General features: G+C 48.9%; 1 protein-coding gene across 1 annotated transcript; it reads left to right on the top strand.

Annotated features, from left to right (window-relative positions):
- Nucleotides 1-1,163: 1,163 nt before the first annotated feature.
- Nucleotides 1,164-23,388, top strand: SCNN1G (sodium channel epithelial 1 subunit gamma; the record flags this gene model as incomplete). The annotated part of the gene is made up of 12 exons (XM_082857055.1): nucleotides 1,164-1,480; nucleotides 3,422-3,731; nucleotides 5,414-5,604; nucleotides 6,595-6,698; nucleotides 9,250-9,413; nucleotides 18,482-18,580; nucleotides 20,120-20,237; nucleotides 20,812-20,890; nucleotides 20,974-21,031; nucleotides 21,219-21,277; nucleotides 22,642-22,717; nucleotides 23,008-23,388. The coding sequence occupies 12 exons, from the start codon at nucleotides 1,164-1,166 to the stop codon at nucleotides 23,386-23,388; spliced, it is 1,956 nt and encodes a 651-aa protein (XP_082713181.1).
- Between the last annotated feature and the right edge of the window lie 4,265 nt (nucleotides 23,389-27,653).

The following is a 27,653-nucleotide window of genomic DNA, read 5'->3' as shown; positions in this document are numbered from 1 at the left end:
CAGTGCCTCCACTTACTAGCTGTGTAATTTTGCACAAGTTACTCCTCCTCTCTGAGCTCACTTTCCTCCTCTGTAATCTGGAAGTAATAATAGTATGCCTACCTTACGGCATTGTTGAAACATGAACTGAAATATATAGAGAGATTATATATATTTGGAGAGAGATTGATTATATATATGATATATGGAGAGAGAGACTGTATGCATTTGTGAGGCTAATGAGACTATATATTATTTTAGTTCATTTTTTAAAAGATTATTATTTCACATTGTAAAGTTTCTGTAATTCAGGGGCAGCATGTATATTGATGAACACGGTCATTTGCTTTCCAACACTCTTCCCCAGACAAAGTTGTTATTAAATCAAAGTGTACTCTCCAAATTCTCTTAGAATCAAGGAAATATGGCATGGTGCCTGGCAGATATTAAGTGGTCAATATTTGTAGGCTATTATTATATCAGGTGCTCTAGAAACACTAAGGGCTTGACAGTAAAGAGAAGTGAAACAGAAACGAAACAGAAACACTCCACTTGCAGTAAAGCAGCTGAGAAAAGGCTGGGAAGATACAGCTGGGCTGGGAAGGGCCTGGACATGATCTAGGGTGGCTGCCCGGAAATTCTCTTGGCAGATTTTATCTGTTAGAATCGATTTGCAATGTGCTTGCTCTGTGCCAGATGCTGAGCTGGGCACCAGAGGGCAGGGCGAGGCAGGAACGATGCCCTAAGGAAGGCAAGCTAATGGAGACACTAAGATCAGACCCCTCGATGCTCTGATCACGATGGAGCTTGATAAGAAGGGTGTGGAGGCTGGTTGGGATGGGGTTGCCCAGAGGGTTCCTGCTCCAAGCACCTAGGGGGAAGTTCCTGCAAACCGTGCAGTGATTTCACAGGTTACACCTCACCCAGCCTCCAGAGAGCTTGGCCTGGGGGCCACAAGAGAGGAGGCAGCTCTTTGGCAGCTGTGGTGGCCCAAAAGCAAATATCCTGGAGCAAGGGTCAAGGCCTCAAAACAGACTGTCCAGGCCAGAGGGAAAGAGGAAGGCAGCCTCTGAGGACATGAGGGCTGGTGTTTCCCAGCGCCCAGCCTCCGGGCTGTACCCACTCACCTGCTTTTTTTTCTTTGCCCCTCCAGCTTGCCTGCCCCGCCAAGTCCCATCTTCACCATGGCTGCTGGAGAGAAGATCAAAGCCAAAATCAAGAAGAATCTGCCCGTGAGGGGACCTCAGGCACCTACCATCAAAGAGCTGATGCGGTGGTACTGTCTGAACACCAACACCCACGGCTGCCGCCGCATCGTGGTGTCCCGTGGCCGCCTCCGACGCCTGCTCTGGATTCTGTTCACGCTGACAGCCGTGGCCCTCATTTTCTGGCAGTGTGCCCTCCTCATCTCATCCTTCTACACTGTCTCTGTCTCCATCAAAGTCCACTTCCAGAAGCTGGATTTTCCTGCTGTCACCATCTGCAACATCAATCCTTACAGGTAAGAGGAAGGAGGAGGGACAGGGAGGGGGGTCACGCCCCCTCCAGGTGCCAATGCCCCTCCCAAAGGTGACACACTCCAGCCTGCAATCATGCTTTTTAGAAATTTGAATTCATTGCCAGTGTTGGGAAACTGCCCTCTCCCAGGTTTGAAATCTGTACCAAGGTTTCAGTCCCTCAGCTACTTCTGGGGATGGGCTAGCTCAAGGAAGGCAAGAGAGGGAGGCTGCAAGGATCACTTTTGCTTGGTGGTTGAGCCTGGAATGAACTAGCATTCCTCCTACCCTGGAGATACACACACACACACACACACACACACACACACACACACACACACACACACACACACACACACACAGAGCCCAGCTTAGCCATTTCCCCTGAGCTCTCCAAGCTCACACCCTCACTCTCCCCTGAATGTGAGCTGGAGGCTGACTCAGACATGACACCTAGGTGACTTCCAGAAGCATCTCAGCTCATCTGAGCGAACCCAGCCCCACTAATTGAGATCACTGGGCTCTGGGCAGGATCAGCCGTTGGTACTGCCCAATTGTCTGCTGCAGGACCTGTTCTAAGTGGGTCATTGGAATCCTTCTCAGGATTATTGAAAACTGATCTGTGAGGCACATCGGAATCTGGCAGAATTTGTCAGAGCAGGTGTGAGGGTGGGGAGAAGGGAAGAGCAGGGGCGACTCTCTCGCCCAGAGTCATCAATGAGTTGATGGCAAAGCTCAACATCAAAATCAGGTCTAAACTCATCCTCCACCTCAAAGTCTGTCTTTCTTTCTCCCTTCCTTCCTTTCTCCGTCCCTCGCTCCCTCCCTCCTTTCCTCCCTTTACCTCACCCTCCCTCCTTCCCACCCCCCTCCTTTCTTCCTTTCATCCATTGTTCCATCATATGTTACTCAGCATCTACAAATCGTCATTCACTGTGCTGGATTCTGGGGCATGGAAGTGAATGACCCAAACACAGCCTTTGTCCTAGTGCAGCTGATGTTGTAGTAGAGGATTGAAATATTAACAAATATAATTACACTAACAAAATTAATAACAGTGACCATTTAACAGCATATATGTGTGTGTGTGTATATATATATGTGTATATACATACATACACACAGAGATACATGGATGGATGGATAGATAGATAGATAGATAGATAGAATAAACTCATTGACTCTTGCCAATAACCCCATTTTACAGGTGGGGAAACTGAGACACAGAAAGGCTAAACGGCTTGTCCAGGGTCACACATCCAGAACCAGAATGGGGAACTGGAACCCAGGTAGTCTGGCTCTGGAGTTTATACGCTCAGTCACTATGCTGTGTGGCCTGTGCCCCTAGCAAGGGAGAGAGAGAGGGGGGAGAGTTAAGAGGGAGGCCAGGACCATTTGGTATTGTGAAAATTAAAAGATGGTGTTGTTATGCTTCATGTGGTCAACTCCCAGATCAAGCTTCTGTGTCCTTGGGGGCTGTCAAGGTAACAGTTATACCTCTTCCCTCCCAGCATTGATTCGAGGAGAACCCACCGGCAGGGGCAAGTGTGCTGGGTCGAGACAGAGCCCGACCCCTGGGGAGACTCCTGGTTAGCAGTTATTTACTTGTCTTCACTGTGGCTGGTTTATGGGAGGCACCTGACAGTCACCACTCCAGAAATGCTGGTTGGGGCAAACTCATCAACACACTCTGAAAGCAAGCAGACAGTGGTGGCAAAGGTGAAACCACAGGAAGCCACACAAGGGTCATATGGGAGCCTGCCCCATTTACTTGAGCCCGTGGTCACATTGGAGGGGGCAAATTATAAAAGGCCTGGTTTTCTTGGCCAAGTGCTCTGGGGTGATGGGCACAGGCTGACGCACATCGATGGAAAGCAGCATGGGGTAGTGCCAGCTTTCTGCCAGACGGGTTTTCCATCCCTGACTCCCCCTTCCCACCTTGACAGGTACAGTGCCGTGCGGGACCTTCTAGCTGAGTTGGAACAGGAGACCAGAGGGAGCTTGAAGACCCTGTTTGGCCTTTCCGAGATTACATCTCGGAAACGCCGAGAGGCAGAGTCCTGGAGTTCGGCCAGGAAGGGCACAGGGTCGAAATTCCTCAACCTGATCCCACTGCTGGCCTTCGAAAAGGGTGAGACAAGCAAGGCAAGGGACTTCCGCACAGGACGGAAGCGGAAAGTCAGTGGCAGAATCGTTCACACGGCATCAGACGTCGTGCACGTCTATGAGTCCAAGGGCTTGGTAGGATTCCAGCTGGTAAGATGCACATCCTCACGGTTTCGGGGAATGGGATGGGATAGTGTGTCCAGGGAGGTTTCTCCTTTGCCATTAGCCCTATAGTCCCACAGGAAGATACACACTCAGTTAGGGTGAATCAGCTGCAAGCAACTGAAACTGATCCAGGCAATCTTAAGATTAAAATGTCTTAGAAGGTAACCAGTAGCTCATGGAGGCCTCTTGAAGGACAGAAATTAGGGAAGATCCAGGGATCCCGGTGGCAAGAAATGATGAAAAGTCATTTCAGATACTGCTACTGGATTAAATAAGCTTCAACTGTTTTCAGTCTTTTTGTTAATCCAACCATAAAGATGGATTCAGATCCCATTTGGGGACTATCTGATTGGCCACGTTTGGGTCAGCTGATGGCTCACATAGGGTAGGACATCTTGATGGACAGTCTCAGCTGACTGTATCCAAAGGGTGGAAGGAAATTCCACCAAAGCCAAATTGGGGTGCAGATACCAGAAGGAAGAAAATAGAAAATGAGCAGCAGAAACACAGTGTTCCCAGCAGCACTTGCCTTCATGAGGTGCTAAAGCTTGACTTCTCATCTCTCCTTCTTGGTCCCATTTGAGGGACTCTGAAGAAGCAGCCATTCACCAGAAATGAATTCCCTTGTCTTCCTGGCCAAACTCAGCCATCACCCTCCTCTCCGTGCCCCAGCCACCTCTGCAAGATGAGAACTACCTACACCTTATAGTCTCGGTTGCCGATTGTGAGACCTCATGGCTCCGGTTGCAAATCCTGGGGAAAAATGGCCCTTTCTCTAAATCACTGAGCCTTTTTGAAGTCTTCCTGGGTCCTTATATAAGATAAAGTTCTCCTTGATACCAAAATCCATCCTTTGGTGTCCATCTTTTTTTTTTTTTTTTTTGCAGTACGCGGGCCTCTCACTGTTGTGGCCTCTGCCATTGCGGAGCACAGGCTCCGGACGCACAGGCTCAGCGGCCATGGCTCACGGGCCCAGCTGCTCCACGGCATGTGGGATCCTCCCGGACCGGGGCACGAACCCGTGTCCCCCGCATCGGCAGGTGGACTCTCAACCACTGCGCCACCAGGGAAGCCCTGGTGTCCATCTTTTAGGAGAGTTTTCAAGTCCTGTGTGATGAGAACATCTGGAATATACCACAGTTTCCCTATAAAACTCTCATTATTATGTATCTTAAATGCTGGTCCTCCCAACTACCATGTGAGGTGGGGAAGGATGGTATTTTGGTCAACATTTTGTAGGTGAAATAATGGATAGGTAATGCCTTGCCCAAGATTCTGCAGAGAGGTCGTGGCAGAGCCTGGGCTAGAATCTTGATTTCTAGACTGTTGACCCAATAAGAAATGGTGAGAGTTGGGTGGGAACTCAGTAGCCATAATCAGTCAAAGCCTGGATGTCTGGGGACCCTGAAGAAGCTGATTTTGCTTCTCGCTTGGTAGGGAGTCATGAGAGTGAGGCTCTGTGTCCTTCCTTACTCAGCCCCTTCTTGGTCCTTGAGGCTTGAGAATGATGTATCCCAGGCCCCAGAAATGAGAAGAAGCCCATCCTTGCCCCAGATATGCCTCCTGTTCCCCTGAGTGTTTGATCTAGAGTTTCAGTTCCTTACAGTCCTTCTGAAGGCCACTGGTAGGGCTGATAGTTCCATCCTGGTGTCTCCTCCTATTCACAGTGTTCAAATGACACATCCAGCTGTGCAGTCTACACCTTCACCTCGGGGGTTAATGCCATCCGGGAGTGGTACAAGTTGCACTACATGAACATCATGGCACAGGTGTCTCTGGAGAAGAAAATCAACATGAGCTACTCTGCTGAGGAGCTGCTGGTCACCTGCTTCTTTGATGGGGAGTCCTGTGATGCCAGGTCAGTAGGGGAAGGCTGCTCTCGCAGCTCCAAGGACCAGCGGCTCTGAGTGCTGGGCTCCTTGCGTGCACCTGAAGCTCAACTAGAGGTCTTGGGAGCAACAGGTGCTCTTCTCACTGACCATGACTTTTGGAAAACGACTTATACAGGAGCTCAGCTCTAGAGTCAGCGAGGAAGGTGGAGACGGTGTAGAGTCAAAATATCCTTAAATTCATTAAATTACTCACAGAAACAGAGTAGTTGATGGTGGACATATAACCTTGTATATTACTATCACCCATACCAGTGAGAACCACTGATCTAGTACAGGAAGGAAAGAAGCAAGGGAGGAAGGAGAGAGGGAAAGAAGAGGGAGGGAAGAAAGGTCTATGTACAGATGTGTGAACTTTCAGAACTTTCCACCTTTAAGAAACACTCAGTTTCCTGGTAGAGACTGGGCAGTCTTGGGACATTCTAGAGTGTTCCTGCTCATCTGAAGTGCTTTCTTCATTCTTTTGAAATACTAAGCCTTTCTATATGTTAGTGGATATACTGACCCTTGCAAAAACTGAGTGATTGGAATCGTGTCTCCCTGAAGGTTGGGTTCTAAAGTCAGTATAGGACACATATGTTGTAATTCCTTTTCTGGGGATCATTTGCTAGGAATTGGAATGGAAAAAAGTCAAGTGTTGGCTGAGAAATTCAAGAGGAGAGGAAATGGGGGGCAGATATATTGGCACAAAGAATGCCAAGTCAGGATGGAGATGGAGGTGAGAAGATTAAGAGGGAGAACAGAAAGCAGAGAGCAGTTCTACATCAACATGTGTCAATTGGACGAGGGGCCTTGTTTGTCATCTATCAGAGGAAAGATGGGGGAAGTAAGTCATGTCTATCATCCACGTCCACAAAAGAGAGCTGGCCCATTAGCACTGCCCATTGGGACTTCAGCTCAGGTGCATGAGGGGAGTTCCCAGCACGGCCCTTTTCTGACCTGTATTCTCCCCCCCGTAGGAACTTCACACGTTTCCACCATCCAATGTATGGGAATTGCTACACATTCAACAATAGACAGAATGAGACTATCCTCAGCACCTCCATGGGAGGCAGTGAATACGGTAAGGGAATCTGCACCAAGGAGACCCTGGGGTGCTCTAATGGCAAGCATGCTGGCAGCAGGACAATTGGGAATGCTTTAGGCCTTCCAGAGATGCAGGTTTGCCCCACCTGGCCAGAAACTTGGGGCACAACTTTTCTTCTTGCAGTGTTTCCATCAACATCCATGTCGGTTCTTTCCTTCTTTATCAGAGTCTGTTTTCCTTTTTGACATCTCCTCTTTGCTTTCGAGAGAGCAACATGGACAACCCTGGGGTTTCTTCTCCCAGGGAAACCACTCGGGTTTAAGCTTGTAACTGGAGTGAGTAATGCTGGGCAGGCAGCTTCCAGATGGACTTAAATCCAGACGTGCTGAACAGGAGATTAGGGAAGCAAACACACCTTTATCTTGGTTAAGATGACAGATTCTGGAGCCAAAACCCAGCTCAGCCACTCACTGTGTGACCCAGTGCAAGTTACACCCCTTCATCTATAATGAGGGAATAATAGTAGTATCGATGATACAAGGTAATTGAGAAGACAAAATATAAAAAGCACTTAGAATAAGACCTGATACACACTGTATTAGTTTGGTTGAGCTGCCATAGCAAAATATTACAGATGGGTGACTTAAACAACAGACATTTATTTTCTCACAGTTCTGGAGATTGGAAATCCATGGTCAAGTTGCTGGCAAATTCAGTTTCTGGTGAGGACTCTCTTGCTGGCTTGCAGTTGGCCATCTTCTCTCTGTGTCCACACATGGCCTGTCTTCTGTGGAGAGAGAGAGATTTGTTGGCTCTTCCTCTTCTTAGGAGAACACTAATCCTATGGGATTAGGGCCCACCCTCATGACCTCATTTAACCTTAATTACCTGCCTAAAGTCTGAATCTCCAAATACAATCACATTGACTTCAACATATGAATAGGGTGGAGGGGCAACCTACGGAGAGACACAAAATTCAGTCCATAACACACACTATACACACAATAAATGCTAGATGTGGTTGTCATTACTACTATTACTACCATTACTACCATTGCTGCTGCTACTACTATCACCACCAATAATTACTACCTCCAGCATTAGTATTACTACTACTCTACTACTGTGACTTTTGTAGAGAAGGCAGGAACTCAACAGACTGGACTGGTTTACCTACAAAAGGAATTCTTGAAAGGTCCTAAACAAATTGAACATGATTTGATATATAGATATACTCCTACAAGGAAAGGCAAGATCTTGTCATGGAGGAAAACCTACCTGGACACCTCATCTTTGTTACTGTATTCTCTGTGTTCTTACCAAATCTGCAAGAAACCATAATTCAGGGCACACACGTCAGTGGGAAGAAGAAGTAGTCTAGGAACTGTTGCACAATCCTGGCTCTGCTGAATGTGGGCTGTGTGACCTTGAGCAAATCGCTTCCCCACTCTGGGCTTTGTTTCCTTTACTTACAAATAGAAGAAGTCAGAATAACTCTCAAAGTTCTCTTCTTTCAACTCATATAGGGCCTGCTCTCGTTTGTTTACCAAATGTTTATTGAGTGTCTTCTGTATGCCAGGCCCTCTTCCAAGTCTTAGGGACACAGTGGTGAATAAGACAGATGCCATCTCTGCTTTCAGGGAGCTTGCATTTTGTTGCAGAGAGACAGATAAATGAGTGAACAAGCACATAGATATTATCTGGTTATCAATCCTAGGAGCGCTATGAGGAAAACAAAGCAACGCAAGGGTAGAGAGAGTGGCTGGGGCTGAGATGGGGGGTTTATTTCAGATAAGGAGGTCCAGAAAGGCCTCTGCAAGGAGGGTTATTTAAAGATGGAAAATACGCATTAAGGTCCATGGAAGAGCATTTTGGGCACTAGTGAGTCCAAGGACCCCAAGAAGGAAATGGATTTGGCGTGCTGCAGAAACAGAAAGAAGACCAGCCTGCTTGGAGCTTCCTGATGGAAGGGGAGAGTGGAATGAGGAGGGAGGCAGCAGCATCTCCCTGAGAGCCACAGTCAGGTTGCTGGACTTTATTCTATGGCATCCCCGTGTATGCAATGAAATGCCACTGAAGAGTTTCAGGCAGGGGAGTGACCTGATCTGATTCCTGATTAGAAAAGGTCCCTCTGGCTGCTGGGCTCAGATTAGACTGCAGGCGCAAGAGAAAAAAAAAAGAGTGGGAACAGGGAGAGGAGTTAGGCCAGTGATCAGATTCACCACTGGTGTCTCTCCCTGAGGGTTTAAGCAGCCACAGCTCTGTGTGTCCCTTTGGGTGCCCAGCAGAACTCCCCATCTCAAAGAACCACATGGAGATTCGTGTCTTGGGCAGGGTAGTAGTGTTCCTTATGCTTAGCAAACCTGCAGTGGTGACACTGTTTCTGAGCCCTATTTTGGGCTCAGCCCTGGAGACAGAGCAGTGAACAAGTCAGGCTGGAGTTTCCAGTCTCACCTTTGTCTACCTTTCACTTGTGGGAAATGCCTGGGTCTTGGTTTTGAGAATCTCAGAGCAGTGGGAGAGGCAGGCTACCGCCAGGGAACGTTCTCCTGGCTTTTGACCACAGCAGGCTGCCTTATCCTCCCAGGGCTGCAGGTCATCTTGTACCTAAACGAAGAGGAGTACAACCCCTTCCTGGTGTCCTCCACTGGGGCTAAGGTGATTGTCCATCGGCAGTTTGAGTACCCCTTCATCGAGGATGTGGGAACAGAGATTGAGACGGCCATGGCCACCTCCATAGGGATGCACCTGGTAAGAGAATTTTCTGATTCCCGTCGGCTTGGTGAGGAGGACAGATTTTGCTGAAGGATAACCAGTGAGGTGCAGCTTATGGAAAAGACTGTTGGTTTCAAAAGGAAGCATGGTCTAGTATTTTCCAATGGTTACCCCAGTGGTCATTCTAGTAGTTATACTAAAGGCTGTCTTTGTATCTTTTGTAAGGATGAACAAGGACAGGATGCCATTTTGGATAAGAATTGAAGGAACCTGCCTTGTTCCAGAGACAAATGTCAGCATTTATGGAACCTGTGCTGGTCAGACACTAACTATGTATTTGTCACTAATATAAATAGAGCAGATTAACACCTTTCTGGGACACCTAGAGGCCACTGGGGCATGTAAACCACTATTGGAAAGTCATTGGGCCATCAGAGGTCTATTTGGACCATCCTACTTCCATCAGTTTCACCTCATTTACCGAGAGCCACTCCCCTCAAGCCTTTGACCTTTTCTGACCTCAGTAGGTGCTGAGAACAGTCACACCTGTCAACGAAAGCACATCTGGGCTGCAGACTCCAATCCCTGAGTCAGTCACGCCCAATGGAAGCACAAGGACAGGGCGAGGAGTGTGCTCAGACGCCCCTGGCCATGCTTGTACAGTCTCTTGTTTGCAGGCCTGGGGTCTTTTTATGCCAGTCTCTGTCTCACTCTGTCTCACTCTCTCACTCTCTGTCTCTGTCTCTTGCTCTATCTAATAGAATAACTATTAAGTACTTATTTAAAGGGAGTATATGCACAAAGTAAAAAACCCAAACAGTACAAGGAGCCTACCATGCAGGTGTATCTCCCTTCTATCCCTGACCTCTGGTTCCCTCCTTCCTCTACACGGAGACTATTGCTGCTGCTTCTGTGTTTCGCCAGGGATGTGATAGTCTGCTTCAAGCATGTGTGTGTGGGTATAGGCATTTCTCCTTTCATGCAAATACAAAATACTGTTCTGCCCCATTTTTCTTTTTTTTTTTTATTTTTACATCTTTATTGGAGTATAATTGCTTTACAATGGTATGTTAGTTTCAGCTTCACAACAAAATGAATCAGTTATATATATACATATGTTCCCATACCTCTTCCCGCTTGCGTCTCCCTCCCTCCCACCCTCCCTATCCCACACCTCTAGGTGGTCACAAAGCACCGAGCTGATCTCCCTGTGCTATGCGGCTGCTTCCCACTAGCTATCTACCTTACGTTTGGTAGTGTATATATGTCCATGCCTCTCTCTCGCTTTGTGACAGTTTACCCTTCCCCCTCCCCGTAGCCTCAAGTCCATTCTCTAGTAAGTCTGTGTCTTTATTCCTGTTTCACCCCTAGGTTTTTCATGACATTTTTTTTCTTAAATTCCATATATATGTGTTAGCATACGGTATTTGTCTCTCTCTTTCTGACTTACTTCACTCTGTATGACAGACTCTAGGTCTATCCACCTCATTACAAATAGCTCAATTTCGTTTCTTTTTATGGCTGAGTAATATTCCATTGTATATATGTGCCACATCTTCTTTATCCATTCATCCGATGATGGACACTTAGGTTGTTTCCATCTCTGTGCCCCATTTTTCACTTGATACTATGGCTTGGAAATAGTTCCATATGAGTACACATATAGATTCTGCCTCATTCTTCTTAAAGACCCATAATAGTCCATTGTGTGGGTGAGTTATTGAAGCAATTCCCTGTTGATAGACTTGAGATTGTTTCCAGGTACAGCTAAAAGCAATGGTGCAATGTGAGGTGTAGTCATCGATTGCTTCCTAGAAGTATATCAATCAGTATGCATATTAGCCAAGTTGTCCTCCAATAAGGTTGTATCCACACGGGTATTAATCAATTTTTAATCTTTGCTAACCTGTCAAGAAAAAAATGGTATCTATTATAATTTTGTTTGTTTGTTTGTTTGTTGTTTGTTTGTTTGTTTGTTTTTATGGTACGCGGGCCTCTCACTGCTGTGGCCTCTCCCGTTGCGGAGCACAGGCTCTGGACGCGCAGGCTCAGCGGCCATGGCTCACGGGCCCAGCCGCTCCGCGGCATGTGGGATCTTCCCAGACCGGGTCACGAACCCGCATCCCCTGCATCGGCAGGTGGACTCGCAACCACTGCGCCACCAGGGAAACCCTATTATAATTTTTGACAGTCATTCTTAGTGGCATTTTTTCACCTATTTATGGAGGAAAAAAAATCTCCTTGTGGATTCTTTGTTCATGCCTTTGTTTATATCCAACCTCAGTATCCCAAATTAAACATATTAGACCTCATCCCTCACAAAGTTTTCCTCCAGCGCAGTCGTTTCCAAACTTGTTGATCAGTAGATTCAGATCTACTGAATCAATGTCTCTGAGAGATGAGCCCAAGGATTTGTATTTTTACCAAACTCCAGTGGTCATTTCAATAGGCCACAAACTCAGGAACCTCAGCTTTAGAAACCTGAGTAGTTCAGAATGAGAGAAGAAAAGTGTGTCTTCCTAAGAGAAAGTAAAGCTAGGATGATACCAAAGCTTTAGCACAACCATAAATGATGGCTTCGGAGTGAGTTATAAAGTGATATGGTGGGCATTGGGGATTGTATATTCCTCCATCATCTATTCATTCAACAAGCATTTTCTGAGCACATCCTGTGTGCTAGATGCTGGGGCTACATCCGTGTCCCTGGGACTGTCGCTGTCCTTTTAGAACTTAGGGTCTACCAGAGAGAATCAATAACAAACAAAAAATTGCACAGGTGATTAACTCTAATCATCATAGGTGCTAAGAAGGAGAAATACAGGATGCATGAGAGCATATCACAGAGGTGCCTGATTTAGGGCTTTTTAATAGGGAGAAGAGGGGAAGTTCAAGGGGTGCTTTCCTGAGGAAGTGGTATTTAAGTTGAGACAGCAGAGAAGATAAACTGGCATCTGTGGCTTCGGTGCCTCACCATGTCCCATCCAAAGGCAACCCTGGACAAGAGAAAACAGCAGGATGGTACCATCTGTGAAGCCGTGTCATTTAGTGGCTTTGTTCAATGTGGGAAATTTGTTCCAACATGAGAAGTGTTGTGTACCAGCTTGGGCTGTGTGAATGCTGATTGCCCAAGGAAAAGTCTTGAGCCCCAACCTGCTCGAACTGTGGTTTGAAAAGACTTTAAGTTACTATCTTTTTTTTTTTTTTTTTGGCCTCACCGTGTGGCATGCGGGATCTTAGTTCCCCAAACAGGGATCAAACCCATGCCCCCTGAATTGGGAGCGCGGAGACAACCACTGAGCCACCAGGGAAGTCCCTTTAGCTTACTACTTAAGGAGCCAGGTCTCTGATTCTTCACTGGCAGATAACAAAACTCCCAGATCAGAATAGCGAACATTTTGATCCAGCATTTCTCGGGCAGCTTTATACCTTGAAGAAGCACCTGGGATTTGCAGCACATTCTTACCTTCTGCCTCTCACAGTGTCTGCGCACTTAGAGCTTGGGAAAGTACAAAAACTAAGGAATTGCCCTCTGGTTTTCTTCCCTGAGCTTAGAGAAATACCCATCACACTGGTAAGCAAATGCTCTCTTCAGCAATGATGGTCAACAAAGGCATGGGTCAGTCTTCTGCTACACTTAATTTGAGATACACAAAATCAAGCCACAGAGCAGGGCCAGGAAGCACTAGTTCTGACTTATGAGCATTTAAAACAACAAACAACTAGGGATTACTGAGAGGTCACCAGAGAGCCACTAGAATAAGTCCAAACAAACTAGACTTCCTTTCTTATTTATTTTTTATTTAGTTATTTATTTCCTTTCGATAGGCATGTTAAACTGGTAGACTCAGTTTGTTAGGCAGTTGGTTAACTAATCTTCCTTCATTCACCGAGGCATGTGTGTCCAAAGCACTGGCTATTCAGAGACGGATACAACAGAGCACCTACCTTCAAAGATGCACCTTTAAGAGAAGATAACATACCTTTGCAACGCAAGTCCAAGCTCTGTGAGAACAGGGACCTTCTCTATCTTGTTCCCAGGCTCAGTTCTTAGAATGTAGCAGATCCTCAGTAAATATTGTTGGATGGATGGATGGGTGGCTGGGAGCCGGGACAGAAGCTTTTGGTGAAGGCTTTCTAGGTGATGGATTCTTAAAGGACAATTGTCAGGCAAATAGTATCAGGAAAGGCTAGTCCAGACAAAGGGCATAGCAATTACAAAGGGGTCGCAGGAAGGATTTGAAGCCAGGTAGTGAGGCATTCTGAAAAACCGCTTTGGCTGAAGTGCAATCAAGATACTGGAGACAGCGCAGTATTTACAGTAACGCTAGAAGGAAATGATGAGGCCATGGCTGTGGGGATGAGCAGAAGTGAATGGATTTGAGAGGTATTACAAGCAACAGGGTTTGACAACCGAGGTCACTGAGGAAAGGCCAGGGGGAGCTAGATTGATAGTTAGGTTCTGGCTTGGGTAGTGGGGTGGATGGAAGTGTCAGGTTCTAAATTAGGGAAATACAAGAAGGGTAGGTTTGGGGGAGAAAAGAACCACTTCAGTCTGGGACATACCCAAGTTGTTGTGCCTTTGGGAAATCAAGGTGAAAACATCCTGCCAGTAGATGCTGTGAACCTGGAGCTCAGGAGAAAAATCCGGGGGCCACGACAGGGTGGAGGGTGGGGTTACATCTAGCATAATTCTAGACTTGGAAAGGAATGCCATCACCCAAGACCTGAGACAGAATGCAAATGTTTAAGGGCTGAGCAGAAAGAAAATGGAGAAATAGAGGGACCAAAGTAGCAGCAGAAGCTGGAAAGGGTTGGTGTCAGAGAAACGAAGAGGGTTTCCAGGAAGGTGTTAGCTAGGGTGCCAAACGCAGTTGAGAGGTCAAGCAAGGTAAAGGGCAAAAGCTGTTGGGTTGGGCAGCCAAGAGGTCATCGATTCTCTGCCAGAGCAGTTTTCAGTGGACGGAGTGGAACAGAAACCAAAGTACAATGGGTTGGATCACGAATGAGAGATGAGGAGGCAGGTAAGGGCAAATCCACCCAGGGGAGTGTGGAGCCAGGCCCCGGAGAGGGGCGAGACTTCACTGTCATTGCAAACCTTACTGTACATTTTTTTTTTTTTTTTTTTTTTTTGCTGTACGTGGGCCTCTCACTGCTGTGGCCTCTCCCGCCGCGGAGCACAGGCTCCGGACGCGCAGGCCCAGCGGCCATGGCCCACGGGCCCAGCCGCTCCGCGGCACGTGGGATCCTCCCTGACCGGGGCACGAACCCGTGTCCCCTGCATCGGCAGGCGGACTCCCAACCACTGCGCCACCAGGGAAGCCCATTTTTTTTTTAAGATCTATTTATTTATTTTTGGCTGCGTTGGGTCTTCATTGCTGCGCGCGGCTTTCTCTAGTTGCGGCGAGCGGGAGCTACTCTTCGTTGAGGTGCACGGGCTTCTCATAGCGGTGGCTTCTCTTGTTGCAGAGCACGGGCTCTAGGTGCGTGGGCTTCAGTAGTTGTGGCACGCGGGCTCAGCAGTTGTGGCTCGCAGGCTCTAGAGCACAGGCTCAGTAGTTGTGGTGCACGGGCTTAGTTGCTCCACGGCACGTGGGATCTTCCTGGACCAGGTCTCGAACCCGTGTCCCCTGCATTGGCAGGCAGATTCTTAACCAGTGAGCCACCAGGGAAATCCTCCCACTGTACATTTTTATCTTAAAGCATGCACACACTTCTCTTCACAAGCATATGTATAACAAGGATTAAGGGCTCAGACTTTGGAGCCAGACAACTGGGGTCCAAACCCCAGCTTTGCATTTTGATTGTGTGATCTCTGTGTCTCAGTTACCTAATCTGTAAAATGGGGATGATAATAATGTTACTGCATAGTCTGGTGAGAATTCAATGAGTTGATTCATGTGAAAATTGAAAACAGTGCTTGGCATGTATTGGGTGCTCCAAAAATATTGGCTATTTACTATACATTTTTTTAAGAAAAGAGATGTGAAGGGAAGGAAGAATATTTGAGCCAAAAAGAGGGGTTAGGGAAGATTTTTCTTGTCCTCGTGACACCCTTCTGAGTGAGATATTGAGTAAGATACTGATCTGTTCCATATAGTATATAGAAAGTACTAATTATTTGCCATATGTGTTGCAAATATCTTTCCCAGTGTGTGCTTTCATTTTGGTTTTCATTATGCTACTTTTTCACATGCAAAAACATCAGATGCTTACATAGTCAAAATCTTTGTTTTCTTCTTTAGTCATTATGTTTATTGAGGATTTTCCCTCCTTGAGATCAGATACTGAGCTGATTTTCCTTCCAGTTATTTTATTATTTCATTTAATAATTTAACCCGCTAGAATTTTATTTCTGCAGGATGTGAAATGCAGAATTCCTCCAAATTCTTAACAAGTAGTCCTCACTTCATATGTTGCATAATTCTTTTTTCCTCCATTGATTAGAAACATAAAAATAGCTTTTATAATTATTTATATCTATAAATTATTTTATAATATTACAAATAACTTTTATAATTTATTACAATTTAAAAACAGGACAAAAGAAAAGAGAGTTAAAACACCCATAATTCCACCTCGAGCCTCCTGCTGCCACCTGGGCTTTTCTCTGGCACAGTTCATACCTTTAAAGAGGTGAGCTAAGGACTCTGTGCAACTGCCCTCCCCCTCCAGGATTCTCAGAAGGAAGCAGATAGGACCTCATTTTGATAAAAATGAGTCCTGTTCCCACATATAACACGTGTGCACACAGACGCCTAATCACACCTACACATACCTGTGCGTGCCACACACATATCTATCTATCTACCTATCTATCTATCCATCTAAACTTGCACACACTCTCACACACACATACATATATACCCATTCTCATTTTTGGGTCCCTAGGGGTCAGGACAGAAGCCGAAATGTTTCCCCACGCTGCCCAGATCAGCACTTCTGGTAAACTGACAGTGAAGTGGGGGAGTGAAAGGCGGCGGGGGAGAGGGAGTGAGAGCAAGCCGGGGCTCTGTCCAAGTACATCTAGCTGAGGCTTTGAGAAGCTAAAGACCTCTCTTCCCCTCTCAAAAGGCCATTGGCCTCATCTGCCCCAGCCCCAGGTGTTTCAGGAAGTAACCTGAATAACCCAGGAGCTCTGAGTTTGATAAGCATCATCGCAAAGTAGAGGGCCATCGAGTACTCAAAAAGCATAAAAATCACAATATGGCTTCTCACAGTCGGTTCTCTGGAAGTGGTCCATGGCCTGGTTCTCAACGTAGAAAGAGCCTCAGCCACCTGTACCAGCTGCACAGGGCTTACCTGCGTGGACGGACCCTCTCCCCTAGATGCCAGGCTGTTGAACTCTCCCCACAGGCAGGTAGAGCCCTGTACCTAGTAGCTGACGCTCTAGGCTCTGTGGACATCCTGGGCCTGGGGGCTCCAAGGGATCAGGGAGATTACTGCTTGGAGAAGCTTAGAGGGTAGCACTGAATGGAGGTGTCCTCGAGGGAAGCCACTGCTTGGCATCTTCGTGCCCAGATCCCAGCCCAGCCCTGGCATGCACTAGAGGCTCTAAATCAGTTTGCTACCCAGCTATTAGAGGAATGAAGTAAGTCTGTTTATTCTGTACTGACGTGGAAAGACACTCACTATTATTAGTGAGAAGAGGACATTGCAGGGCAAAGGGAACGTGTGATGTGTGTCTGGATCTCAGGATCGAGATCTGACCTGTTGGAGTGGGTACCCCGGGGGAAGAGAGGAAAACAGACGGCTACTTTCCTCTCTGCTTCTTCCGTTTAAACGTTTTCAAATGAGCACTTTTGCCCCGGAGGGCAAATTAATTTGCAATTAATTGAGGGAGACTAATGGGTCAACAGATGAATTATAATACAAACAGAAAGAGATTATAGCCACTTGAGATGTCTGTAGTTTCTACCCGAGCCAAACTTCTTGATTCCTTCCCCTGACCCAATCACCTTTTTCTCTGTGCATCCACTCTTCAAAGGAAAAAGAATTTTCTTCCCTCCCATAAATCTGCCATCCATTTGCCCTTTACCCTCCCCATTTCATAAAAGACAAAACAAAACTCTTTGTACACACACACACACACACACACACACCCCAAATCCTAGCTATGATATGGTCACAATATATTCAGTTGTTTTCCCCCTTGGGAGACATTACCCTTTTTTTTTTTTCTTAATTGTCTTGTCTGGATTGTTCCTTTGCAGTGACAAATATTAAGCTAGAACCAAACGTAGTAAGCCATAATAAAACATAATTTAATAAGGCTTTCGAACAGTGAGTTACGATGCGCTTACCTCCTCTGATCAGGGTATCATTCTGCCCTGCTGGGTATTCTTTGGTCCTCTCTAAGAAAGTCCATTTTTTCAAGTCAACTTCTGGGACCAGAAGACAAGAGGGTAGGAAATGTGTCCTTCATTGAGACAAGGACCCCGCGCAGCACAGTCACTGCTCATCTTTCTAATCCCTCCAGCCCCTCCCCGTGGATTCTCCAGTGGCTCACTACATTCTGAAAACCAAATCCAAACCCAAATTTCTCAGCACAGCATAGGAGGCCACCATGATTTGGCCTTGGCAACCCTCTCTGACCTCATCTCCAGCGACGGCTCTCCCTTGGAGCACGTTCCGGCCGCCCTGGCCGTCTCCTGCCTCCAGCCTTGCTGCTGCCTCGCCTAATCTTCTTCCTACCTTTCTTGGCAAGTCCAGCTCTTTGTTGCCATTCCATGTCGAGCCAACCTGTCTTTTTCTCAAAGACGTCTTCCCTAATCACTTTTGGAAAGACTGCCCCCTCCTCCCAACCCCTCTAGTCTCTACCCAGTTTCATCGATCACTCTCAAAAAAGATCCAGAATGATTTATTGGCTTTTTGACCATCTGTCTACCCCACTAGAATGTGAGCTCCACAAGAGCATGGAACTCGTCTGTTTTGATCACTGTGGGTTCCATAGTGCCTAGAATAGCATCAAGCTCCTAGTAGGTGCTCAATAAATATCTGTTAAATGAATGACTGGGTAGCTGCTCAGCTCCTCGAAGCTGCTAGAAATGCCCCTTGTCTGGGTCCTGGGGGAGGTCAGGGCTGAATGTGTGCTGCTGTGATTACAGACGGAGTCCTTCAAGCTGAGTGAGCCCTACAGCCGGTGCACGGAGGATTGGAATGGCGTGCTGATCACGAACATCTACAATGCTACGTATTCCCTCCAGGTACAGGCTGGAGGCAGCACCCAGCCCCGGGTTGTGGCCTGGACCCAGGAAACAAAGTTATATATAGGCTGGGGCGTGTCTGGGACTGGGAACTGTGGTTAGAATCCTGGGGTTCATCCAAGGACCTCAAGAGCACATGGTGCCAGCTGGTTCCGGTCCTCTTCAATCCATCTGTAACCAGAGCTTAATTGATTCATTGAGGTTTGCATGGAACAGAATGTACGGCTGAGATCCACTTCCTAAGTGGGCCTTGGCGAGCGAGGGACAGGAGGAGGAAGCAGTCTGGGAGAGGCACTGGGTGAGGGGTGCCCTTCACCCACTGATGGCTTTGGGCAACTTGTGTGCCCTTCGGCAGTCACCAGGGCAGTTTGGATTGGATCCGGGGCTGCTAAGTGGCAGCTCCCAGGTCCCTTCCACCCTGCTCACCTGGTTTTCCCGGATGGTGCTTAAAAGTCAGGGAATTTCACAAGAAAACCCAGATTTCTAGCTTCTCCTGAAAAACAAGGTCTGGCAACATTGGGCCCATATTCCTACAGGATAAACAGTGGGTGGAGTGGCCTTATCAAACGAGACATGTTCTCTGGTTCCCCATGATCTCCACCACCCACTAGTGTACTACCTATGTCAACCCTTGAGTGAGATCACCTGTTACACTGCCTCCTGTTCTGGCAGTCTGCCCTTCGCCTCCCACCAGGACACTAAGAGAGCCAATGAGAATCATCCCAGCAGAACAAAAGGACCACGTGCCCTGAGTGCACTGAGTCCACTAGCTTCCACCAGAGCTGAGCTGAGGGGTGGTGGAGACACTGAGTGAAAAGAGACCAGTAGTCAGACAATGTCTGCTTGTAAGAAATAGAAACGCATTCACACTGACTTCAAGACCAAAAAAAAAAGTGGGGGGTGGGGGGTCAGCTCGTTGGAAAGATACTCTGGATAATATTTAGTGAGAGGCTACCATTTACAAACACTTTACATCTTTCAATTCATACTCACAACAACTTCATGAAGTAGGCCTTGTTATACTTATTTCAAAAATGAAGAAGCCAAAGCATCAGAGAGATTAAGTAACTTGCCTGAGGTCACACAGCTGGGAGGTAGCACAGCTGATACTTGAACTCAAGCAGCCTGCCTTCCGAGCCCACACCGTTAGCTTTTATGCTGTAAGCTTCGTGGATATTATGATCCCCAGGGATCCAGTCTGGAGGGCTTGGACCTGAGAATCGGAAAGTTGGGGGCTGGGTTTGTTTCTCTGTTTCTTAGCACCTGCTCCAAGTTTCCCACTTATATCTGGGTCAGCACTTACATGATGGAAAATGACCACCGCAGCTCTAGCTCAACCTGGCATCCACATCTGTTTAAATTCCCAATAAATTTTCTAGCTTTGTCCCTGTGGCCCAATCAGCTGTGACATGAGGGGTACATTATGCTGTCTGCCAAGGCTATGGGAAGCTGACCCTCTCCGACTGAGGGATGTAGGGAGGGGGTCTCTGGCATCCACGTGCAAGGAGGTTAAGGGAATTCCTGGGTCTTGTCTTTCAGATCTGCCTTCACTCGTGCTTCCAGGCAAAGATGGTGGAGAAATGTGGGTGTGCCCAGTTCAGCCAGCCTCTACCTCAGGGAGCCAACTACTGCAACTACCGTCAGCACCCCAACTGGAGTGAGTGAGACCCACCCCCGCCTTGCACACCCCAGGAGCGGGGTCAGCCCAGCCCTGGCAATAGCTAAGGCGCTCCCGGGACCCTGCCCCTATGGCCTTTGGCCTGAGGGAGATATTGATAGAGAGACACCGACCAGTTTCACTCCTGTTGTGAAGCCTGGCTTGAATTCTACTTTCTGATTAAGGATCAAATGCTACACCCCAGCTTGTGCTAAAACCTTGACCACCTCTGTCAATTCCAGGAGGTAGGAACTATTGATAGTATCCTCTGACAGAACAGGTAACTGAGGCTCCGAAAGGTTAAGCAACTTGCCCAAGGTCACACAGCCAGGGAGCAAAAAAGCTAGACCCAAAGCAAGGGCTGCTAACCTGCCCCCGACCCCAACTCATGTCCTTAGCTGTGGCAGTATTCTGTCTCCCAAAATCACAAGCCAGAAATTGTTTCCAGAGAACTAGTGTTTGTAGAAAGCGGAAGGTGAAATCATTAAAAGGAGACTATGGGGGTACCACTGGAAAACCCTAGGAAGGGTCCTGTGACCCCAAAGCTCATGCCACCCTGCACTCTGTCCCTCAGTGTACTGCTACTACGAACTGCACCAGGCCTTTGTCTGGGGAGAGCTGGGCTGCCAGTCGATGTGCAAGGAAGCCTGCAGGTGAGTGGACCCAAAGCAGTGGGATGAGCAGGGCTGGGCTGGGCCAGGCCACCCACCCTCACTCCATGCCCTTCTCCACGTAGCTTTAAGGAGTGGACGCTGACCACCAGTCTGGCGCAGTGGCCATCTGAGGTTTCCGAGGTGAGTTCTCTGTCCTCTCTTCCCCCGGAGCCCTCAGCCTGGAGCCTCATGTCCTGATTGTGTCCTCTGGCCTCAGGGGTGATCCACAGGGGAGGCCTGGGTCAGGGGCTGGGGCTGAGAGGGGAGGGCAGACAGGCTGGCTCTGGTCTCTCCAGGCATCCCCAGGTCACTTCTTTCTCCACCACAGAAATGGTTGCTGTCTGTTCTCACTTGGGACCAAGGCCAAATAAAGAAAAAACTCAACAAGTAAGTTGACCTCCACCCTGCTTCCTCTGCTTCTGCCAGCCCCCGTCCCAGCCTCCTCACTTGACTCCTCAGTGCCAAACGCTCTCCTTTTCATTCATTCATTCGTTATTTCTTTATGCAACAAATATTTACTGAGTTCTTATCATGAGCCAGGCCCTGCTCGAGGTCTGGGGCTCTCAAACTTTTTGACCATGACCCACAGTATGAAAATACTTTTTCCATTGTGGCCCATTGAATACATAACTGAAATAAAATTGTCATGAAACAGTACTCCCTTATGATGTACAATGCATTCGGGCTGCTTCTCAAATGTTGCACACTCGTGTACCAAACCAATTGTTTACATCCATCCCAGTTGGTCACAGCACAGTTCTGAATGATTAGTGCCCATATCAGTTGATAAAAATTTCGAATCTCTCTGTGGATGCAATCTGATCTTTTCTATTTCATTTTGTAAAAGGTACTGGTCATGACCCGGTAAGTTTATTTCATGGCTTCCCGATGTATCTTGACCCACTTGGAAAAATACTCCTTTGAGCCGTGCAGCTTCTAATTCCACTTGAATTTTCCACATCGAAATTCACTTCCAAGGGACCTTTAACAAAAATCAGCCAGGGCAGAGTTCAGGGACCTCAGCAGGTGGAGACAAAGATGGGAGAGGGTGAGGGGATTGCCATGTGAACCCACATCTCTCTGGGCCACTACTGTCTCCACAGTGCCCAGCCCTGGGCCAGATCTGTCTAGGTTTGAATACCAGCTCTGCCAATCATGAGCTGTGTAGTCTTGGGCAAGTTACTTATCCGATCTGTGTCTCAGTTGCCGTATCTGTAAAATGGGTACAATTAAAACATACCTGCCTCACAGAGTTGTTGTGAGAATTAAATAAGTTGACACACATAAGGTTCTTGGAACATATAAGGTTCTTCCAGTGCTTGGCAACACAGGAAGTGGTCAGTAAATGCTAGCTGTTATTATGGTTGTTATCATTATGACCTTATACCCAAGCTGCCTCGCTCATTTACATCACTCGCCTGTCTCCCGTACATGTTTTAGACTGCAATCAAACAACTACAATGTCAAGGTTTAATGAAGGACATTGTGCTGTGGGAATGCAGCTGAGGGAACTTAGTCTACAGGTGGGGAAATGGTTTTTGAGTGAATGAATGAGCCAGCCCCAGGCCAGAGATGTGCTCTGTGGTGCAGAAGGAAACCCAGAAACCAGGTTCTAAGACCCTGTGGAGCTCAGAGCCTGGTCCGTGCTGGGGGCTGGACAGGAGAGAGAGAGCCATGCTGAGAGGCTGTCCATCTGGTAGAGTGCAAAGGCCTCCAACTCACCTTGGCCCCGCCTATTGGAATCTTTACAGGACAGACTTGGCCAAACTTTTGATATTCTACAAAGACCTGAACCAGAGATCCATCGTGGAGAGCCCTGCCAACAGCGTGAGTGGCTTCCTCCTGGGACCTGTCCCGGGTCTGCGAGTGTACGCATCTGCCTGGCCTTGGGGAGCAGAGTCAGATGGTGGGGGTCCAGCCTGAGCTCGTAGGGTCACCAAAGGCCAACCAAGCCTCAGACCAGGCAGAGCAAGAGGGGACAGGAAGGCTGCCCCCATTTTCCCCCAAACCTGTTCGGGGCCAGGGCTAGCCAGTGACTCCCTTGGGAACTGGGGTCTTTGCATGAAGCCAACTTGGCGGGGGTCCCTCCTGATAGTCTGGCTTGGCCTCCCTTGCAGATCGAGATGCTTCTGTCCAACATCGGTGGCCAGCTGGGCCTGTGGATGAGCTGCTCCATCGTCTGCATCATTGAGATCATCGAGGTCTTCTTCATCGACTCCCTGTCCATCGTCGCACGCCACCAGTGGCACAAAGCCAAGGAGTGGTGGGCCCGGAGACAGGCGTCCCCCTGCCCCGAGGCTCCGCCCAGCCCTCAGGGTCAGGACAACCTGGGCCTCAATATAGACGATGACCTGCCCACTTTCACCTCTGCCTTGTGCCTACCTCCAGCCCCAGCAGCCCAGGTGCCGGGCACGCCGCCCCCCAGATACAACACCTTGCGCTTGGAGAGGGCCTTCTCCAGACAGCTCACAGGCACTGAGGTGTCAGCTGAGTCCTGAGGTAGGCTGGGGAAGAGAGACCGAGCCAGGACCACCAGCTATGGTCTGAGAACGTAGACCCTGTCTCCTGCACACAGAGCGGATCCTCTGCACCCCCTCTGGGCTTTTCAGAGACGTTGACTACAAGTCTACTTTGAACAAGGTGGGGCCTGGGCATGCGCAAGGGACTGTTGGACCCCACCCAGCAATGCTCGCAGCCGCCCAGGATGAGCTAGTTCCTGCAGCCCAAACCCTTAGGACATCTGCTACCGAGACAGATGGGGCCGAGGAAACGCGGCCGGCCTGGACAAAGGCCAGGAGTGAAGCCTGACAGTTCTTTGGAGAGAAAGACTCCTCCAAAGCCCCAAGCTGGGGGTTCCAGCCACTCCCCCAGCCTGGGCTGGGACCCAAGGATGTGACCTTAGGTGTTGAGGCCTGACAATCGCTGCCTGGTGCCAAAGATAGGAAGGAGGAAGCTTCAGGCCTGGAGCTGGAGCCGTTTGTGAATAAACTGCTTAGTCACCGACATTGGGGCGAGGTCTGCTCTGTACCCTGAGGCAGGAGCTGGCCCACAATGCTCGGAGTGTGTGGAGGGGAAGGGTACACTGGAGGGAGGCCTGGGGGGTGTGACAGGAGGTCCTCACTCCGGGGTGGGTGTGGGGCCTATTCTGGGCAGCTAAGCCAGTGCTCTGGGCCCTTTCCCCAAGCAGAGAAGGACCAGGGAAGGAACACTGTTGGACACTGCTGTCCAGTGGTAGCCTGAGCCATAACGGATTATCTCCTGATAACCCGCTCAGCTGCTCCCCCTCCAAGGCAGACCCCGTACCCCCACCAGTGGCCTGAGCCTCACCAACGAGCCGGCCACGGGGACAGCCGCCTCCTGGCGTATTCACACCTCCCAGGGAGATAATAGCTAACATGTATTAAGCGCGTGGTAGGTGCTCAACGTCAGCTCGAGGGCAGTGTTCTGGCTCCCATGCTAAGCGCTCACAGAGATGGGCATAGGAGACTGCAAATGACAACACACAGGCCAAATCCCATTTTTGCTTGTGACCTAAGAGTGAGTTGGATGGTTTTTGGTGGGGTTTTTTCACTATTATTAAAAATATCAAAAGAAGGACAGTTTGTGACCTGAAAATTATATGCAATTCAAATATCAGTGTCCGTAATAAAATTTTATTGGAACACTGTCACGCCCATTCATTCCCTAATTGTCTATGGCTGTGTTTGTGCTACCATGGCTGGCAGAGGTGAGTAGCTGCAACAGAAACTCTGCAGCCCCCAAAACCAAAAAGTATTTATTCTCTGGCCCTTTACAGAAGAAAATACCTGCCAACCCCTGGACTAGCACAGTAAGTAGGTATCCCACTGTACGGATGAAGAAACTGAGGCATAGAAATGTTGAGTTACTCGCTCAGAAATATTGGGTGACACAGCTAGGAAGTTGCAGAGCTGGGATTCTAACCCAGGCACTGTGACTCCAGACCACGCCCCCGACCCTGTGCACTTTATCACTCCATCATTTTGCATCCAGTCAGTGTCTGTGCCTTATATGTGTGAGACTCACGTCAGTGCGGTGGGAAGAGGGGTAGGCTCCCCACCTGGCTGTGGGACAGAAGGAAGTCCCACATCCGTGGGTGTGGAGAGGCCTGCATTCAGGACTGCTTCCCGCTCAAGCAGAGGCAGAAGTCTTGGTGAAAGAGCAGGGGTTGGGGGACCCTGCCTGGTCCAACCCAACCTCAGACCTGTGGCTGCCAGAGCCATCTCTGCCCCTTGCGGTGGTTCCTCTGGCCCTCACGGGTGGGGCGCTGCTAGGAGGCATGGCAGCCAGCAGGGAGACGGTCACCGTGACGCCTGGCTCCCCTGAGGAGTGGGCTCAAGCCAGGGCTGACGCAGGCAAGCATCAGGTTGCCGAAGGCAAGAGCCTGGCTCCTGTCCATGCTGGGCTGGGGTGGCCGCAGCCAGTGCCGCCAGGGAACCTGCAATGGATGCCTGCCTGGGCGTTGCCCGGAGAGAGCTTCCTCCTCCCCAAAGCAGGAGGGGTGGGGGCCAGGCCCTCACGTTCATGGAATTGACCCGCCTCAGCATGACATCACAGGCAGGAACATTTGCAGCGAGGCTCAGCTTTGGATGGCTTCGTCAAAGCTGAGGCCAAAAGCATCTGAGGCAACAGTCGCCTATATCTCCCCCCGCGTACAGCGCACGCGCCACGGCTCAGCCATCTCCCTCCTGCCCAGCACCCAACCTCGTGCACCTGTAATGCCAAATACTGCCCTCTCTCCGCCTCCACTCATCCTTCCAGGTACAGGTATCACCACCTCTGTAAAGTCTTCCCGTACTCTCCCTTACCCCAGGAAGTTGGAGCTTTCTCTCTTACAGAATTTCCATCCCCTAATACAATTTTTTATCCATTTATCTGTCTCATTAAACAGTGAATGCTTTGAAGGCAGGAATTGTGTCTTACCTCTTTGTCTCCAAACTGGGGTAGAACTGCATACAGTGATGGTATTTTGGGAAAGTTTATGGAGCTAATCAAAACAATCACGATCGTAACAATGGCTAATATTTGACTGAGCGCTTATAGTTGGCCAGGGAATCTGCTGAGCACTCCACACACATCAGTTTGTGGAATTCTCACAGCACAGGTATTCGTACAAATAAGGGAATGGAGGCACAGGGCACCATCCCTATGGGTCCCATTCTCATGGCCCCAATCACTAATAACTGGTGGACACAGGCCTGCCCCAGAGCTCGTGCACTTAACCACTGTGCAAACTGCCTTTCAGATGGAAGCTTTTCCCCAGAGGCCGAGTCCACGTGCCCCTGAAGAGGTCCCCTCTGGCGTTCTCTGGCTTCAGGTGTTCTTGTGCCGGGACAGAGGCAGGGGCAGGAGGGACTGCTTCATTCCCAGAGCCCTGGGTAGGTAGCCACACGGCCAGGAGTTACTGACTCTGAGAGACAATGGCTCCACGTGCAGGTTGTGGAAACGTTTGTCCTTGATATGCCCTTGTTCTTCTCAAGCTGAGCTCCCAACCTCATGGCTCTTCTGATCTCCCTTCTGGGCCCCTGAGTCCCAGCCCCAAGCATTCCACAGCCCATAGAACGTCTCCCTGATGATAGAGGTGTCTCAAACTCAACACGTCCCTGCTGCGCCTGCACCCCAAGGGGTGATATCGGATAGACCCCAACCTCTCCTGGGGTTGAAGACTCAGGAGAGAGGTCTGGGCCAGAGAGAGACATGAGGGGGTCGGCAAGGGTGGTTTGAGGTCACATGGAAGAAAAGAGGAAGAGAGTTGATGATGGGACCCTGAGACCTCTACATTTAAGACGCAGCTGGCGCACAAGACGGAGCCGAGACAAAAGGTAGAAGCAGGGCTTCCGTGGTGGCGCAGTGGTTGAGAGTCCGCTTGCCAACGCAGGGGACATGGGTTCGTGTCCCAGTCCGGGAAGATCCCACATGCCGCGGAGCGGCTGGGCCCGTGAGCCATGGCCACTGAGCCTGCGCGTCTGGAGCCTGTGCTCCGCAACGGGAGAGACCACAACAGTGAGAGGCCCGCGTACCGCAAAAAAAAAAAAAAAAAAAAAAAAAAAAAGGTAGAAGCAGCTCGAGGCTCCATCCTCACGACTCTCCCAGTCTCCCAGCTCTCCTCCCTCCCAACTCCAGGCTCTGCCCAGGAGATGTCTCCACGAGGAACGCCCATCACAGACGTCCCGCTGAGATGCCTCTGGCGGCCCCCCCATCACCTCAGTCACATTTGTCAAGTCACAGGATCTACCCTACAGTGGTGACTTTAGGTGGCCCACAAACTTAATTACAATGCCACACTCTGATCTCTCTCTTTCTCCACTAACCCTCCAAGACCAGGTACAGATGTCACCATCTCTCTGAAGTCCGCCTTGAGCCCCTCGCCTGCCCCAGCAAATTGGAGCTTTAAGTACCATTGACTGACAGGACAAGAACGCCATTCCATTCTTCAACGTGCAAAGACATCAGTTCCCAGCGTGGGGCTCATAGGTCTCTAACGGTCTCTAACGGGTGCTCAGCTCTCTTTTCTAACAGAGAGAGCTGCCTCAGAGGCCGTAGATTTCTAGCTATCAAGCCAAATTTAATTGCATCACCATGTTTACACTGCCTGTGTTTTCTCAGTTACCTTCTGCTTATTGTAAGCAGTAACGGTGTTTCCCTTAGTCACTGGTTGGACAGTGTTTATTCATTTAACAGCTGTTTATTGAGCACTGCGTTAGTGTCCTGCGGATGCTGCACCAAATTACCACAAAGTGAGTGG

This window comes from Leucopleurus acutus (genome assembly GCF_964270905.1).
Source record: "Leucopleurus acutus genome assembly, chromosome: 16".
In the NCBI taxonomy this organism is placed as follows: Eukaryota; Metazoa; Chordata; class Mammalia; order Artiodactyla; family Delphinidae; genus Leucopleurus; species Leucopleurus acutus.
Note: the sequence above shows the minus strand (reverse complement) of the source record. Positions and strands in the feature narration are given on the sequence as shown.